Source organism: Colossoma macropomum, unplaced genomic scaffold (assembly GCF_904425465.1).
Source record: "Colossoma macropomum unplaced genomic scaffold, Colossoma_macropomum, whole genome shotgun sequence".
Lineage (NCBI taxonomy): Eukaryota > Metazoa > Chordata > Actinopteri > Characiformes > Serrasalmidae > Colossoma > Colossoma macropomum.
In genome coordinates this window covers 8,444-27,500 of record NW_023494849.1, presented here as the reverse complement: position 1 = coordinate 27,500, position 19,057 = coordinate 8,444, and the positions used below count along the sequence as shown (strand labels likewise).

The following is a 19,057-nucleotide window of genomic DNA, read 5'->3' as shown; positions in this document are numbered from 1 at the left end:
ACACACACACACACACATACACACTCACACAGCCACAATCTTATTACACACACACACACACACACACACACACACACACACACATACACACACACACAGCCACAATCTTATTACACACACACACACACACACAGCCACAATCTTATTACACACACACACACACACACACACACACACAGCCACAATCTTATTACACACACACACACACACACACAGCCACAATCTTATTACACACACACACACACACACACACACACACACACACACATACACACACACACAGCCACAATCTTATTACACACACACACACACACACAGCCACAATCTTATTACACACACACACACACACACACACACACACAGCCACAATCTTATTACACACACACACACACACACACACACACATACACACTCACACAGCCACAATCTTATTACACACACACACACACACACACACACACACACAGCCACAATCTTATTACACACACACACACACACACACACACACACACACACACACACACATACACACTCACACAGCCACAATCTTATTACACACACACACACACACACACACACATACACACACACACAGCCACAATCTTATTACACACACACACACACACACAGCCACAATCTTATTACACACACACACACACACACACACACACACAGCCACAATCTTATTACACACACACACACACACACACAGCCACAATCTTATTACACACACACACACACACAATCTTACTACACACATTTCCCGAAACTATAAGCGTATGGCTCATTACCATAAACTCTATTCTCTAAACCTTTAACTGGGAAAACTCTTCACTGAAAAACTCGACACACACCTCAAAAGTAAATCTCACACACAGGGCAGAGATACACACACTGACTGTGTAAGACACTGTACTGTAAAACATCCAGATACAAACCCCACAAACAGCAAACACCAAACAAACACTTTACATTTTCAAATTATAATCAAAGTTTGATCACCCATCAATTTTAATTACCCACAAAAACCCACAGAAGTGTAGAGGCTGAGAGGAGAGGGCTTCTACCCTGCTGTACCTGCAGGCTGTCAGGGGAGGAGCCTGGACTTTAAACAGGCTCTCCAAGAGAAAATCTTCTGAGCCGTCAGTTTGGCCAAAGTAGACCACATTAATTCAGTGACTTTCTGTGAGTGATTATGGGTAAATAAAGTGCTCTTATAAGTGTTTAGAGATCGTGTCTTGTCTGTAAGCTCAATATTATTTAATGTTTAATAATAACAAATGTACAAATGTATATTTATAACATAAATATTATTAACTATAAACAAAACATTTTACTTAATATTGCAAGTATTTTTGAGAACAATAAGAGATTTGTGATTTGGAGATTCGTGCCTTAGAGCCTCGTTTGAATTTGTACTGGAATGTCTGGTGACGGCCGTGATAAATTTTGGGCTAAATGTGGGGAAACATAGACTTATTTAGAACAGACTGAGAGTGAAATGTCTAAACCAATCCACCACCTCTTGAAGGCAGAGCTCAGAGTGGGGGGTGATGGTGGGCTCGACAACACTGTCCAAAAGGCAACAATTCCAGCATGATTGTGGACATTCCTCTCACTGAGAAGACGTTCCATTAAACTAGACTAAGCGTTAGCTTTAAAAGAGATCGCTGGGTGAGTAGTAGAAGCAGAGGATGGGCTGAGTGATGTGCCGCCATGCCCACTTAAACGACTGTGAAAAGAACACCTGTTATCACAACAAACAACAACAGTAAAATATATATAAATACATGAACTCACCACAGAGCAACTTCACCCACAGCTGTTCCTACAAACCACTGATGGAATAAGTCTGACTGAAATCGCCTGAAGATGCTTTCTAGTCCATTTCAGTGCTGTGACCTGCGTGTGCAGCTGAACCAATTTCACTAGCTGGCTTCACTGGTGTTATTAATTGTTCAGACATTAAAAAGCCTGCACTTGAGGGAGTTGGGGGTGGGGTTTAGAGGGGATGTAACACTGTTTGCAGCTGATTTTGCTGGCATCCAGCACCAAATAGGTTTTCCCCAGAAGTGTCTTCTCGTTATAAAATCACTTTTTGCCCCACAAGACTGCCTCGAGATTTGACCCTTTTTAGTATAGCTTCATTCTCGATCCATCATGTTTATTTTCACTCTTTAATGCTTCAAGAGTGATCCTCATTTATAGTGTAGATGATTATGCATGTATAAATATGATGAAAAGAACAGATTGAAATATAAACATGAAATTTAATCAATGAATGTAGATAAAGAGAAAAGATAAGATTCCTTTAAAAATAAAAAAAGATAGAAATATAAAAAATATTGGATAAATAAGTAAATAAAAATAAAAGCTAAAACCAACCAGAATCATGAGCTAATAAGACAAACTTGTAAATCTGACAACCAACTAAAATTATTAGTAAAATAACATCAAATACAGCAAAGAATAAACTAAGAAAACCACTAAGATCAGTTAAACAGTTGCCTGCCGAGTGGAGGTGGTTAGATATTAGAAGTTTAAGATGGTGCAGTGACACCAGTGAGTGGAGCTTTACAGTGTCCTGTACTGAATTCCTGCTGGCTGGTGCACTGCAGCTAAAAGCACGTTTTCCCTGGTCACTAACAGCGCTCAGCAGCTGAAGGGTCATCCAGTCACTGGAACGAGTCTGGTCATTTATCTTATTTACAGAGGGTGCGGATGTGATATTAGATGGCGTGTGACTGAACAATGTCGGTAAATAAACACAAGCTACTGCATTTCCTGCCACGCTGGAGGACCAACCAGCTCTTCATCCAGTCTACAGTGACGAGAGCTGTAATGGTCATCAGTGATGAATCTGGGTTTTAAGCTACTCATGTGTATAAATTACATCACTGTAGTCAGAATAGATAGTAAAGTGTCTCAGTGATTTTTGGTGGTTTGGTGGTTTTTTCCTAGTGTGGGAGAAACAGTTTATTTCAGAGTAGGAAAATATAGTTTTTGTCTTCATTTTTTAATTGGCTTACAGATACAATATTTTAAATTAAGTTAATTCTCCAGCCATATGCTAAGATACGTATACTCAGTGTCTGTTTCAGTGCAAGATCCACACATTGTAGTGATATTCAGTGTTAAAATCTGTACCGGAAGATCTGGAAGGTGGCATGAATGTAGTTTTCTTCACTTTTTAAAATAATTTGTGCTCATAATGAGGAATCTGTATGACACTATTAGTATAGTATAGTATATATCATAGTTTTTCTGGTGCTGCATCAACAAAATCAGCAGAACAGTATAAAATAGTACAGAACAATATAAAGTAGTGTTCTCAGCATTAAGTCTAGGGTGGAGGTGGCAACATCATATATATATTGAGTAAAACCGGGCCTATGATTGAACCTTGCGGGAACCTGTTTGTATTGGGCAGTAATTCTGATTTATGGTGTTCCAGAGCTGCACACTGTTGCCTATCAGAAGAGTCATTTAGGACCTGGTTAGTAGCATTTTCAACAAAACCAGTGTTTTGTAAGCTTCGTACAAGTAGAGAATCCTAACCAGTGATGAAGGCTTTGGACAGATCAGTAATAAGGACAGCACAATGCTTCTTTCTGTCAGCAGCAGTAAAGAGTTTTAAAACAGTGCTATCAGAAAAGGTGCTGTGCTTTTCTCTAAGGCCAGTTAAGAACACAGGACTGTTTGCATAAAGACAACACCAGTTGAACAGTCACTGAGGTTTCTACAATGCTGGCTAAGCACCACGGTTGGGACAGCTACTGAAAAAATAGTAGTTAGCTGCTTTGTAGCTACTTTCCCAAAATTTGTAGCTGCTACAATTTAGCTACTTTTCCAGAAAAAGTAGTGGCTACTTTTTAGCTACTTTTTGAAAAGTAGTGCACTACTTTTTAGCTACTTTCAAAGCACGATTGTCAGAATGTTTGTGAATCTCCGACTGACACACCAGACAAGCCCAACTGACAGTGTGAACAAGACACTGCATTTAATCATGAGCCAGAAAGAGACATACAACTGAAAAGCTGCAAATATACAAAAATATCACCAAAAAGTGAGTTTAAGTGTAAACAGCAATCAAACTTACACAATCAAAGGCCTGATATCCAACAAACATTTAGACTAAGTAAAGGCAAAGTCAATCATTCCAGGTTTTTCCTAACAAAAATCGACAAAAATAACCGAATACAAACCAGAGAATTTTGTGCAAAGCATTGATAACTGCTGAAATAAAACTGCTCTGATTGAAACATTTCAGTAAGATCTGTACAGACACGACATTCAGAGTCCTTTAAACTTCAACAACACTTCAGCCTCAAAATCCTCATCAGTGACTCTGACTCTGTTTGGGGTGAATCAGGCCTGAATAATCTCTCCTCTGCTGCAGAGCTGCTGCGGCTCCACAGCAGAACTAGATTTCTAGGTAAAATATCATAATAATCCTCCTTTACTGTAAAATCGTTATAACACAGTTCAACACAGTTTAACAATAAATGGTCTTAAACGCTGGAGTTAATGTAGAACTGCTAATTGACCCTTTAATGCTGAAGATCAGCGCAGACTGCTGGACACACAGCAACGCAGATAACGAAACAGCAAAGAGAGAGATTTAAGATGAACATCAATAATTTGGAGATGAATGGACTTATTTACATTTATAATCACTCACACACTTGGTTTCAAGAAGCTCGCAGAAAAGTTTCCTGACTGAGGTGTGAGAAAAGCGGCTACACCTGAGCTAAAGCTTAAAGCAGAGTAAAGTAAGTCTGAGTTTGCATTTATATTTTTAGCCTGTACTATCAGCACAAACTTACAGCCATGATGGTACAACGGATATAAAATGCTGTGGCTCCCAAGGTGGTTTCATTTTGTTGAAAGGACAAAATGGCTCTTTATATCATTTCAGTTGTGACCCCTGAGCTAAGCCTGTTAGTAAGGGGTGATGAGCGCGTGCCCGTTTGTTTGAACTGTCCGCGGCTCAGTCATTACTGCACAATCACCACCAGCCCAGTTAATGACTGCGTTCTGTGGTTCAGATTCTGCGTGGATTGTCTGAAGCCTGTAGCGAAATTGTAGCGAAAATTATCGCTATAGTTACACAAAAATTTGTAGGCGCTACAGCTACTAGCTACATTTCATAAAACTGCAGTGGCTACAGCTACTAGCTACAAAAATTTGTAGTTAGCTACAAACAGTAGCGCACTACTTAGCTACTCCCCCATCCCTGCTAAGCACAGCAGTTTCTAGATTGGTGTATGATAGGGGTGGGGAAAAACTCGATTCTTAGATGCATCGCGATGCGGACATGAACGATTCTGAATCGAATCATATATGTCAAAAATCGATTTTCTAAATATTTGATTTATAACGTAATGTTGACGGAACGCAAAAGGCGGAACTAGAAGTGGGTAAGTGCAGCGCCCGGACAGTCTGTGGGGCACATAACAAAAACACTACTGGATGAGTGAGAAATCCGACCGGCTCCCTCTGCATTAAAGCCAGGTTAGGTCAGGAGTCACAACACAAATGATAAGAAGAGCCATTTTGTCCTTTCAACAAAAATCAAACCACCTTAGGAGCCACAACATTTAATGTCCAGCGTGTCTCATTATGTGATGATGTCCTAGTATGGGCTAAACAATATAAACGAAAACATGGACTTACTTCGCTCTGCTTTAAGCTTCAGCTATAGCCGCTTTCCTCCCGTCTCCGCCAGAAAACTTTTCTTCAAAACTAGAAGAGTTTCTTGTAAAATGTCTCAGCGTCCGGCTGTTTTACGAGGCTGAAGTCGCTTCTCATTCGCCAGCTTCTCGTTCTAATTTTCCCGTTCCACCTTAAATTCTGCCTTAGGCGCCGAATGTAACTGCCTCACCATTTAAGGTGGAACGGGAAAATACGAAAGAGAAGCGAGTTCATTTTCGCAACGTTTTAGAGAAAGACAGTCTCTCAGCAGATTTAACCAACCGCGCTGCTTATAAATGCGAATAAGTCTCCAAATGTTCGTCTTAATCTCTGTTTCTTCGTTCGCTACTGGCTACTGCTATGTGCTCCTGCTATCTGCTGTCTGTTCTCAGTCTTTGAGAACCAGGGCTTTCACACTATGCTGCACACTTTGGAGCCAAGATTCGCAGCAGCGTCTCTGAATGAGAGCCTCCTAGTTCACTTGCCACATCACTTCCATTTAATTTATTAATAAAAGATTTTTTAGATATTTAAAGCAAAGTATTTGTAATGATCCGTAATGCATTTACATTATGGATCATTACAAATACTTTGCTTTAAAACTACCAAGTCCTCAGACAGTATGAAGATAAAAATCCTGTACAGAGAAAAAAAGATGCATCGATAATCATTTTATAATCGCATCGCAGCCTCTGAATCATAATCGAATCAAATCATGAGGTGCCTAAAGATTCCCACCCATAGTGTATGATTATTAAGATCTGATGCCTCACCTCTCTTGTGTTACACAATGATATGACCTGTATTCCAGATATCGGGAGTTCTGCAAGAGATAAAAATAAACTGTACATAGTATGTTCTAAAATAATCACAGTGGCAGGATGCAGAGAAAACGTCCAGCCTGTTCTCTCCTGTAGTTCTTCCTGAGTTAATAGCTGTGAGACCTTTAGCTACTGTGTACAGAGAGAATTGTCATTAGAGATGTTAGAGGTTTATCAGTCTACAGCTCTGATCATCATTCTGGACACGTCTGTCACTGATTTTCTTCTTTTTTTCAGACTCTTAGTTTCCTACTGATCCACTGAAACCTGTGAAGGTGCACAGGAGCAGCGTATTAGAGTCGGTTTATATATTTATCTGGGTTCATTAGACATTTGGCCTCATTAATGAAACTTGGAAAAAATAATTTATGAATAAATCATTTGTAAAACTCTCTTTACCTAAATTTCCACACAAGTCTCACAGAAGCACAGAGAAAATGAACTCCTGCTCCTGACCGCTCATAAAGCTTTTATAAATTCCAAAAGTCATCCAGAAGTCTTGAAGGGAAAGTCACATGACTGAATTTTAATACAAGTATCATGTAGGTAATGTTTCAGAAATTCAGAGTAAACATGGCAGTCAACATTTCTATCCTGCTTTTATAGCCTGCTTTGGTATCAGAGATGATTTTCTAAAATATTTTCTGTTAGATTTTAGGAGAGACTCCACCGATGAGCTCTCAGAACAGACAGAATCTGGCTTACAGTCATGCTTGTGCAGGAATTCAGTTTGTTCCAGCTGTTGACAGCATAATGACTGAATGCTGCCTCACCCTGTTTGGGTCTGACTCTGTGCTCTACTAACTGACCGGTCCAGAGTGATCAGTTCACTACTTGTATATAATTGGAAGAACTTCAGAGTCAATTCTATACTTAATTGGTAGGCAGTGCAGTGACTGGAGGATTGGAGTGATGTGATCAGATCTCTTAGTTTTTGTAAGCATTCTAGCAGCTGCATGTTAAATAAGCTGTAAGTCTGATTGTGGTCTTGAGAAGGCCAGTAAAGAGACCGTTGCAGTAGTCAGGTAGCGGGATGCAGAGTGATTTCAGGTCAGCGGCAATGAATTTGGACATATTACATACCTTGTTATTTCAAGGCAGGACATGCTGACCTGCTCTGTTTATAGAAGGAGTAGTGCTGATTGCCTGTCTGACCTTTAGAGTTTTATTTCTCAAGAAAGCTGCAAATTTATTACATTTATCCTCAGAAAAGAGTTCCGGTCTTCCTGTGTGTTATTCTGTCAGTCATTGTGAATAAGGTGCAGGCATTATTAATGTTTTTATTAGGAATGTTAGTGAAGTAAGACTGTCTGGCTTTGTGTACATCTAACTTATAATTATTTAGTGTGTCTTTATAAATGTCATAGTAAATTTAAAGTTTAGTGTGTCTCTATTTATGCTTAGCTTTCCTGCATTCACTTTTCTGAGCTTTTGATTACCAGCCTACTTTAGCAGAAATTGTTTTGGTTTTCATCTGTAACAAAGCATCAATAACATTCACAGCTTTAGAATTGAGGTTGTTTCAGGACAGTCAGAGATTTTACATAGTATTTTAAAGATAGCTGTCATGAAAACAGCTCCCTATGGGTTCTCAGATACCGTTTCGTTACACAGACTGTCTTAGCTTAAACATATAGAAAAGTTAAAATATTAGTAAAGACACAAAAAGTGGTCAACATGAACATTACTCCCCATCAGCACAGACCAACATGAACATTACTCCCATCAGCACAGACCAACATGAACATTACTCCCATCAGCACAGACCAACATCAACATTACTCCCCATCAGCACAGACCAACATCAACATTACTCCCATCAGCACAGACCAACATCAACATTACTCCCCATCAGCACAGACCAACATCAACATTACTCCCATCAGCACAGACCAACATCAACATTACTCCCCATCAGCACAGACCAACATCAACATTACTCCCCATCAGCACAGACCAACATGAACATTACTCCCATCAGCACAGACCAACATCAACATTACTCCCATCAGCACAGACCAACATGAACATTACTCCCATCAGCACAGACCAACATCAACATTACTCCCATCAGCACAGACCAACATGAACATTACTCCCCATCAGCACAGACCAACATGAACATTACTCCCCATCAGCACAGACCAACATGAACATTACTCCCCTATCAGCACAGACCAACATGAACATTACTCCCCATCAGCACAGACCAACATGAACATTACTCCCCATCAGCACAGACCAACATGAACATTACTCCCCATCAGCACAGACCAACATGAACATTACTCCTCATCAGCACAGACCAACATGAACATTACTCCACATCAGCACAGACCAACATGAACATTACTCCCCATCAGCACAGACCAACATGAACATTACTCCCCATCAGCACAGACCAACATGAACATTACTCTCCATCAGCACAGACCAACATGAACATTACTCCTCATCAGCACAGACCAACATGAACATTACTCCCCGTCATCACAGACCAACATCAACATTACTCCCCATCAGCACAGACCAACATGCACATTACTCCCCTATCGGCACAGACCAACATGAACGTTACTCTCCATCAGCACAGACCAACATGAACATTACTCCCCGTCAGCACAGACCAACATGAACATTACTCCCCATCAGCACAGACCAACATCCACATTTCTCCTCATCAGCACAGACCAACATGAACATTACTCTTTATCAGCACAGACCAACATGCACAATACTCCCCATCAGCACAGACCAACATGCACATTACTCCCCATCAGCACAGACCAACATGAACATTACTCCCCATCAGCACAGACCAACATGCACAATACTCCCCATCAGCACAGACCAACATGCACAATACTCCCCATCAGCACAGACCAACATCCACATTTCTCCCCATCAGCACAGACCAACATGAACATTACTTCTCATCAGCCCAGACCAACATAAACATTACTCCTCTTCAGCACAGACCAACATGAACATTACTCCTCTTCAGCACATGCCCACATGATCGTTACTCCCCATCAGCACTGACCAACATCAACATTACTCCCCATCAGCACAGACCAACATGAACATTACTCCTCATCAGCACAGACCAACATGCACATTACTCCCCGTCATCACAGACCAATATGAACATTACTCCCCTATCGGCACAGACCAGCATGAACATTACTCCTCATCAGCACAGACCAACATGAACATTACTCCTCATCAGCACAGACCAACATGAACATTACTCCCCATCAGCACAGACCAACATGAACATTACTCCCCATCAGCACAGACCAACATGAACATTACTCCCCATCAGCACAGACCAACATGAACATTACTCCCCATCAGCACAGACCAACATGAACATCACTCCCCATCAGCACAGACCAACATGAACATTACTCCCCATCAGCACAGACCAACATCAACATTACTCCCCATCAGCACAGACCAACATGAACATTACTCCCCATCAGCACAGACCAACATCAACATTACTCCCCATCAGCACAGACCAACATGAACATTACTCCCCATCAGCACAGACCAACATGAACATTACTCCCCATCAGCACAGACCAACATGAACATTACTCCCCATCAGCACAGACCAACATGAACATTACTCCCCATCAGCACAGACCAACATGAACATTACTCCCCATCAGCACAGACCAACATGAACATCACTCCCCATCAGCACAGACCAACATCAACATTACTCCCCATCAGCACAGACCAACATGAACATCACTCCCCATCAGCACAGACCAACATCAACATTACTCCTCATCAGCACAGACCAACATCAACGTTACTCCCCATCAGCACAGACCAACATCAACGTTACTCCCCATCAGCACAGACCAACATCAACGTTACTCCCCATCAGCACAGACCAACATGAACATTACTCCTCATCAGCACAGACCAACATGAACATTACTCCTCATCAGCACAGACTAACATGAACATCACTCCCCATCAGCACAGACCAACATGAACATTACTCCTCATCAGCACAGACTAACATGAACATCACTCCCCATCAGCACAGACCAACATCAACATTACTCCCCATCAGCACAGACCAACATCAACATTACTCCTCATCAGCACAGACTAACATGAACATTACTCCCTATCAGCACAGACCAACATGAACATTACTCCTCATCAGCACAGACCAACATCAACATCACTCCCCATCAGCACAGACCAACATCAACATCACTCCCCATCAGCACAGACCAACATGAACATTACTCCCCATCAGCACAGACCAACATGAACATTACTCCTCATCAGCACAGACCAACATGAACATTACTCCCCATCAGCACAGACCAACATGAACATCACTCCCCATCAGCACAGACCAACAGCTTCAGAGTCAAGTCGAAAAACTCAGAGAAAGGAATGAAGACTTGGAGGGCAGAATGAGAAGGGGGAATATACGGATAGTTGGAGTGGATGAAAAACCGGACTCGAGTTCTCCCGCGGCTGTTTCCAAACTTCTTACAGAAGTACTACAGATGGACCGAGATATAAAGATAGACTGGTCACATCGCAGCCTTGCCCTATGGAAACCAGGGGACAAGCCACGGGTTATCATCGCCAAGCTGCATTATGATGGAGATGCTGCGGAAGTTCTGTGAAGAGCCCGAGACAGAGCTCCGCTAAACTACAAAGGGGGGCGCATGGCTATTTTCCCAGACTACACCTCTAGCGTCGCCAAAGCCAGAGCAGCATTCACAGACGTGAGGAAGATGCTGCGGGGACGACAGGGAGTTCGCTACGGCCTCCTCTACCCTGCCCGACTGCAGATCTCATACAAAAATGAGGAAAAGGAATTTCTGGATCCTCAAGAGGCTTTGGAGTATGTTCGGAAGGAAATCATCTCTGAGACGGAGAAGTAATGGAACACTTTTCTTACCCACATTAAAAGAAAAGTAATCACACAGATGATGGTACGCGATTCATCCCTGTGGAGTGTTAAAACTTTACAGGTGGGGACAAGATCATTATTATTCTAGTTGTGTGCTCTGTCACTTGGAGGACTAGCGCAGGTGTGTGCCGTGCATCACCCATTAGACACTTTTTTCTGAACTTATTGCCAGACATTTACAGGTAGTCCGGAAAAGTGTCGAGTGGACAGTTCTGCTGTATGTCTCATATGTAAGATATCCTGCGGGGGTCTGAATAGTGCCTGGTATCTCCTATATCTTAGCACACATAAGTACAGTCAAACTCCATTTAGACTGTGCCCTTATAGCCTGCTAATTTTGCAGGCCGGGATTAGACCCCACATCCCTGTTAAGCATGACAGCAAATTCAAGCTGGAATTGTTTTTTTGTTTTACGTGTTCTGATCCTAATGTTCCCCCAGGATCATGCGTTAAGAATAAGGATAATAAGATCACTTCAGTGTTTCCTTACCCAGATTTTTAAATGGACTTCTCTGAAGATAATGTATACGTGTGTTTTTTTTTTTTTTTTTTTTTCTCTCTCATAGCAGGAAAACATACCCACAGCTATACTTCTCCATCGCTAATAGGTCAGGGCACAACCTCTGAAATATAAACAGTGGAACCACTTAAAATTATAAGCTATAATGTTAAGGGACTTCAAAGCCCTATCAAAAGAAAGAAACTAGTAAACCAATTAAAGCAACTGAATTGTCAGATAGCATTTCTACAGGAAACCCATCTCTCCGATGATGAACATGATAAGCTTAAAAAATCCTGGGCAGATAAAGTATACTATTCTTCACACCACTCAGGGAGGAAAAGGGGAGTATCCATCCTGATACATAGACAAATAAATTTCACACCAACATTAATACATAAAGACACTGAAGGGAGATATATACTGGTAAATGTATAAGCACCGAATGAAGATAAACCTGGATTTATCAAAATAATTTTTGACAATATAATACAGCATAGCGCTGGACTTTTATTGATGGGAGGGGATCTAAACTGTGTTTTGTCACAACGCATGGATAGACAGCCTGAATCGAAAACTCCCCTCTCTAAAATGAGCAAAATGCTTAAATATCAGTCTCTCGAGTTGGGCCTTGTAGATGTTTGGAGAAGTAAATTCCCAAGAAATAAGGACTTTACATACTATTCAAGTAGGCATGCATCTTATTCTAGGATTGATTACTTTTTCACGCCCAAGTTAGAGTTGCATAGAGTAATGGACATTGAAATACTACCTGTTACTATCTCTGACCACTCACCCATTGCACTCAAGTGGCATATAGGCCATAGACCAAGCTTTAAACAATGGAGACTTAATGCTTCCCTCCTTAACGATAAAGAATTTACCAGCTTTATCATAACAGAACTTAATAATTATTTGGATACTAAGGTCTCATCAGAAACATCACCTCTTATATTGTGGGATTGTGCTAAAGCATACATCCGGGGTCGCATTATCTCATATACATGCACTAAAAAAAGGAAAAAGAATGCCAAACAGCAGGAATTAGAGGACAAAATAAAGGATTTAGAAAAGGAACATAAACAAACCACTTCAACGAGACTTATTAAAGCTCTTAGCGCAACCCGTAGAGAACTTAACAGTGTGTTATCAGAAAAGGTTGAGGGAAGCTTAAGATTTGTTAACCAGCAATATTATGAATATGGTAACAGAGCGAGAAGGTTATTGGCATTTAGATTGAAAAAGCAACAGTCATCTAACATAGTGCAGAAAATAAAATCTAAGGATACTAAATTTTGTATTAAACCAGATGAGATAGCAGAATCCTTTGCTGATTTTTACAGATGTTTATACAAAAACTCTGATACTTGTTCTGAGGACATACAACTCGAAACATTCTTGGAAGACATAAACTTGACAACACTAACAGAATCAATGGCCAAGGAATTAGATGAACCAATAGAGGAATGGGAAATTAAGCAGGTGATCTCGAATCTGAAAACTAATAAAAGCCCAGGACCATTTATTAATGAATTTTACAAAACCTTTAAAGATATTTTATCTCCCCTGTTATTAAAAGCATACCATCATGCGTTTGAGTTTAAAGTTTTAGCCCCCTCCTGGAAAGAAGCAACCATAGTAATAATACATAAGGAGGGCAAAGATCCTACCGAATGCCAATCCTATAGGCCTTTATCACTATTGAATGCAGATTTGCGTATTTTAACAGCAATCTTGGCTAGACGTGCCAGTAAGATTATTACTCAAATTATCCATCCTGATCAGACTGGTTTTATCACCGGAAGATACCATGGAGATACCATCAGAAGATTACTTAATATAATGTCCTACCAAAAAGATAAAGAAAAAGAAGCAATAATTATATCATTGGATGCCGAGAAGGCCTTTGATCGTGTATCATGGCAATATTTATTCCAAACACTAAAACGGTTTAAATTTGGCCCTAACTTCATAAATTGGATACAAACACTCTATTCAGACCCACAGGCTGCTGTCAGGGTTAATGGGTGTAGGTCAGAGAAATTTACATTAGAACGCGGATGTAGACAGGGCTGTTCGCTCTAAACCTCTTCTGTTTGCAATTAGCATCGAACCATTAGCACAGCTCATCAGAGATGATAAAAATATAAAAGGAATTGAAATAAATAAAGAAGAACATAAAATATCCCTTTATGCAGATGATGTACTATTGTACTTAACAGAACCAATAACGATATCACACTTAAAGACACACTTTCTCAGTATGGATACTATTCAGGATATAAAATTAATGTGGAAAAAACAGAAGCTATGGATATTAATGGCAAAATACCACAAAGTGTAATACTCCAGAGTGGATTCAAGTGGCCAAAAGATGGTATTAAATATCTTGGTGTACACATCCCTAAATCTGTACAAAACCTTTATGCTGTAAATTATAAGAAAATAATTTGCTGTATTAGTAAAGATTTGGACCGATGGTCCACACTGCCTCTATCTTTGTTAGGCCATATTGAAACTATACGTATGAATGTTTTACCCAGGTTGCTTTATTTATTTCAGATGTTACCCATTGAAGTTCCAAAGTCTACTTTTAATAATTTGGATAAATTGATTTCTCAGTTTAAATGGCAAAGAAAATGTCCAAGAATTAGGCTTAAAACATTGCAGCTATCCAAATCAGACGGTGGGCTTAAATTGCCTAACTTAAAATATTATTTCTGGGCTGCACAGATGAAGCCTTTGGTAACATGGATTCAGAATAATATAAGTACACGCTGGCTTAATATCGATAAAAGTATGTGTCCAGTGCCCTTTAATGTCTTACCATTTTTGGATGCCCCTATAAAAGAATTGGGACAGTAACTGCAGTTACCTTTAAGATATGAAAAAAAATAAAATCAATATTCAGGCTGCCCAAGACAATTTCACTGTTAGCAAGTATTGGACATATGAAAACCTTTATCCCCAACAGTTTGGATACAGGGTTTAAAAGATGGTCAGAGTATGGCTTAACCAAACTGTATCAGATGTTGGACAGGGGTAACCTTAAGACATTTGAACAGCTTGAAAATGAATTTGCTCCCCAGAACACACTTTTTTAGATATTTGCAATTGAGACATTTTCTAAATACACACAAAGAATGGGAAAAACTTATAAAACCTACACATGTAGAAAATTATTTCATGGAATTACAAACGAAGAATGGAGGGGAAAGAATAATTTGTAAACTGTATCAAATATTCATGTCTATGAACCTGAATAATTCCTTAAATATATAGCAGAGATGGGAATCAGAACTAAATGTGGTTATAACACAGAGTAAATGGAACGAAATATGCACCGAAGCAAGTCTAGTGACCAATTCAAACATCTGGAGAGAATTCAAATGGAAGGTCATCACCAGATATTTCCGAACGCCAGAAATAGTGTTGAAGATGGGTTTAACACATAACAGTTCATGTTGGAGAAATTGTGGAGCACAAATTGGTAACCATATCCACATATTTTGGCTGTGCCCTAAGTTACAGATATTCTGGAACGAGGTATTTGATGCGCTTAAGGAAGTGTTTCAGCAGAATATTCCACAAGATCCTAGAGTAGCAATATTGGGAGTAATACCGGATAACTTAGAGGGGAGATCTAAGAAATACCTTCTAGGAATACGACTAACGGTAGCTCTGAAAAGTATTACAATTAATTGGATGAATCCAGACCCTCCCACATATAATTTATGGATCCAAAAGGTGTGGGATGTCTACCAAATGGAACAAATAACATACTTATTAAGGATTCAAAAAGATACATTTACGAAGAGATGGAGCCCTGTTATGGATCTACTAATGCAGTGAGAAATTTATTGTTATTATTATTATTATCTTTTATTTATTTATTTATTTTATTATTTTTTTAATAACTGTCTAATTATGTTTATTTACTATTAGACAACCATGTTCTGTTCTCACATTATTTTCATTATTTTTCTTATGTTATTGACTACTTTTATTTTGAAGTGGATTCCCTTTGTTGCTTATTTGTGTAATAATTAAGATTGAAGAGTGTATAGATATAACTTGTACTCTTATAGGGGTGTTTTTTTTCTGTTTCTGTTTTTTTGTTTTTGGTTTTTTTTCATGGAAACATTGTAACACTTAAAAAAAAAAAATTAAGTTAAAAAAAAAAAGTCAGTATAACGATAATAAAAACCCATTTAGAAAATATCACTTTGGTCAAGTTCTCAATACGTCACCTGACCTTGTATTTATATTCTACAACTATAAATATAAGGACACCAGTTCTGTTTGTGGCCTTAATGCTGTTTTGTTCATTTGTGCAGTAGTTTATATTTTAACCTGCTGTGTTTTAAGAGAACATTTTTATGAAGATTAATGTTTTAATGTTTGTGTGTGTGAGAGATTGAAGTGTTCTGATGTATCATAATTTCTCTTCCAGGCTGCGTGGTAAAGGTCTCACAGAGAAAAGCTGTGCAGTTCTGGCCTCAGCTCTCAGCTCAGAGAACTCGAAACTAACAGAACTGGACCTGAGTGAGAATAAACTGCAGAATTCAGGAGTGAAGAAGCTCTGTGAGGGACTGAAGAGTCCACACTGTCAACTGGAGACACTGAGGTAAGATCACTCCCTCACTACACACTCAGACACCATCACTGTCTCTCTGTCTCTGTCTCTCTCACACATATACCTCCCCCCAGACACACCTCTCTCTCTCACTCTCTCTGTCAGTCATCATCGTCTATTTGCAAACAAATTTAAATTTTTGTCCTACTTTGTCTGGTAATGTAACATCATGTGAATTTTAGTCCATATTCTACGCTTTGTGCTTTATTCAGTGTTGAATTTAGCACATATAAAGAAGAGCTAATATAGAAACTGCATAATATTTAGACTTCAGGCGTGTCAGTAGATTCAAACAGAGCCGTGTTTCAGTTTCCCACCATTCAGTCTTTGAATCTTTGAACTTTTGCTTTTCTCTGCAGTGATGTCCACTCAGCTATTTGCTTAACTAAAAGATTTTTTTCTGAAATTCTTGTCTCCGTACGATGTAAAATACAAACAAAAACACTTTGTAATGTCATTAGAAGCTAGTATTCAACATAAATATAACATAGTAATATGTAAAGTAATACATAATAAATCTATGAATCTGTCCAAATGAACAAATCATTTATGAAATACATTAATATTATTAAAACTCAGATCCGATCAATAACAGGTCTCTGTCATTGTTGTCATTCTCAGCACTGCAGTAACACTGACGTGGTGGTGGTGTGTTAGTGTGTGTTGCGCTGGTATGAGTGGATCAGACAGTGGTATGCCTGATCAGTGTATCTCGTGGTATGAACAGAAACCAGAGCCAAACTTAGAGGAAATCTTAACATTGAAGGCTGTTCACTTCTTCTGCTCCTCTTGTTCCATGCTGGGTTGATTTCTGTGGACACCACTGTAGAAGCCCTTTGGTAGCAGCTCTCGGCAGTTCCCCTAAATGCATCTTAGCACAAAGATGATTCTTAAATGGTCCATCTCACTCGACTTTCTCTCTAAGTTAAGAAGATCTGAATACTAAGATGCTTTTGGGAACCCGGGCCCTTAAAAGTGTCACCCACTTGGAAAAAAAAATGTAAATATAATTAATTTCCCAATAATGTAATAGGGTTTTAGATATGGTCAACCTGAAAATGAATTCATTTTCAATATTGTTATAAGGTATCATAAATATAAATAAGGAAAAAATAATATTACATTTCTGAGGTTTTCATTTGATTGGGAAATTATTGCAGTTGGGTTCAACAAGATCAGTAGGAAACACATACACACAATATATACATGTTAATGTTTATGAAGGCTTATATACTCTACCGTATTATCTCACTTTCACACACTGTAAATCCTGTTCTAGCCAAGTCTCACACACACACACACACACACACATATACACACACACACACACACACACACACACATATATACACACACACACTCTGCCTGTTTTTACTACAGGATATGTATTGTTGGGTCATTTTATACGAGGCTGGCTAACATAAACATGTCTGTGATGGTAAAATCTAGAAAACATAAAGAGAAGACTGATTGTTACAGATGAAATCTAAAGACTTGTGAGAGTGTTACAGGAGCACGAGAGCAGAAACAACAAAGAGAATACATGTTTTAAAGATTAACAACAAAATAGAAAAATAAGATTCATCTGAACAGATCAAACAGTCTGGATAAGCAGACTACAAGCTTAACTAAGACTAAGAGAACTAAGTCTTTCAGAAGAGAGTAAGATTAACTAGCAGAATAAAACTAAAAGAGCCGAACAGACATGAAATGAGATGAGGGAGAGATGGTGGTGGAGGTGAGAGGAGTCTGTCAGACTAAGACCAAGCAGGAATAACTTTATGCAAATTATATGTACATTAAAAAAAGGGATTCTAGCTCCTTGTTGGAGAGTAAAAGCTCTGACTGTAACTGGGACAGTTAGGCTCATGAATGTTGCATGACCTTAAGGAGACTCATAAAATCTGATTTAAAAGTTGCGACAATAAAGAAAAACAGTGATGTTTTGCTTATTTTAAATACAGAAATCACATTAACCACACCTGCACATAGCAGAGCACATTACACGTAAAAACTCTGTGAGGAACAGATTTGTGTTTACACTTTAATGCTAAGGTAAGAAAAACAGCTATTTTAATTCATAAAAGTAAACAGTTAAACCAGATATTTAGGTTAGAAATACATTTGTACACCAGTTTTTCAACACGTCACAGTGTTTAGTTGAGCTGTGAAATGTCTCTGTGAAAATAAATTGGGAAACCAGCAGTAATTAAAATAAAAACCTAAGAGCTGTGATTATTAAAAAATGTTGGCTCCCAGCTTCGTGTTCTCAGAACCGTTGTTACCACCGTCTCTACTATAGCAGGAACCATGAACACATCACAAAGTGCTGTCAGTGTTTTGTACCCTGCTGCTTCTATTGGTAGCACCCACTGAACATTCTGTGCTCTGTGCTGCCAGAGGGGATGAAGGACAAGGCTGCTGCTGACGGTGTTGAAGTGGCCTCAGGA

The 19,057-nt window shown here is 39.3% G+C and overlaps 1 protein-coding gene across 1 annotated transcript in view; it reads left to right on the top strand.

The window, feature by feature from the left end:
- LOC118800310 (ribonuclease inhibitor-like) overlaps positions 1 to 16,617 on the top strand; it is a 56,117-nt gene extending 39,500 nt beyond the window's left edge. The window contains exon 5 of the mRNA XM_036560513.1: positions 16,425 to 16,617. Within this exon, the coding sequence (XP_036416406.1) occupies positions 16,425 to 16,602 (178 nt within the window). The 3' untranslated portion in view covers positions 16,603 to 16,617. The remainder of the gene's footprint in view (positions 1 to 16,424) is intronic.
- The last annotated feature ends 2,440 nt before the right edge of the window (positions 16,618 to 19,057 follow it).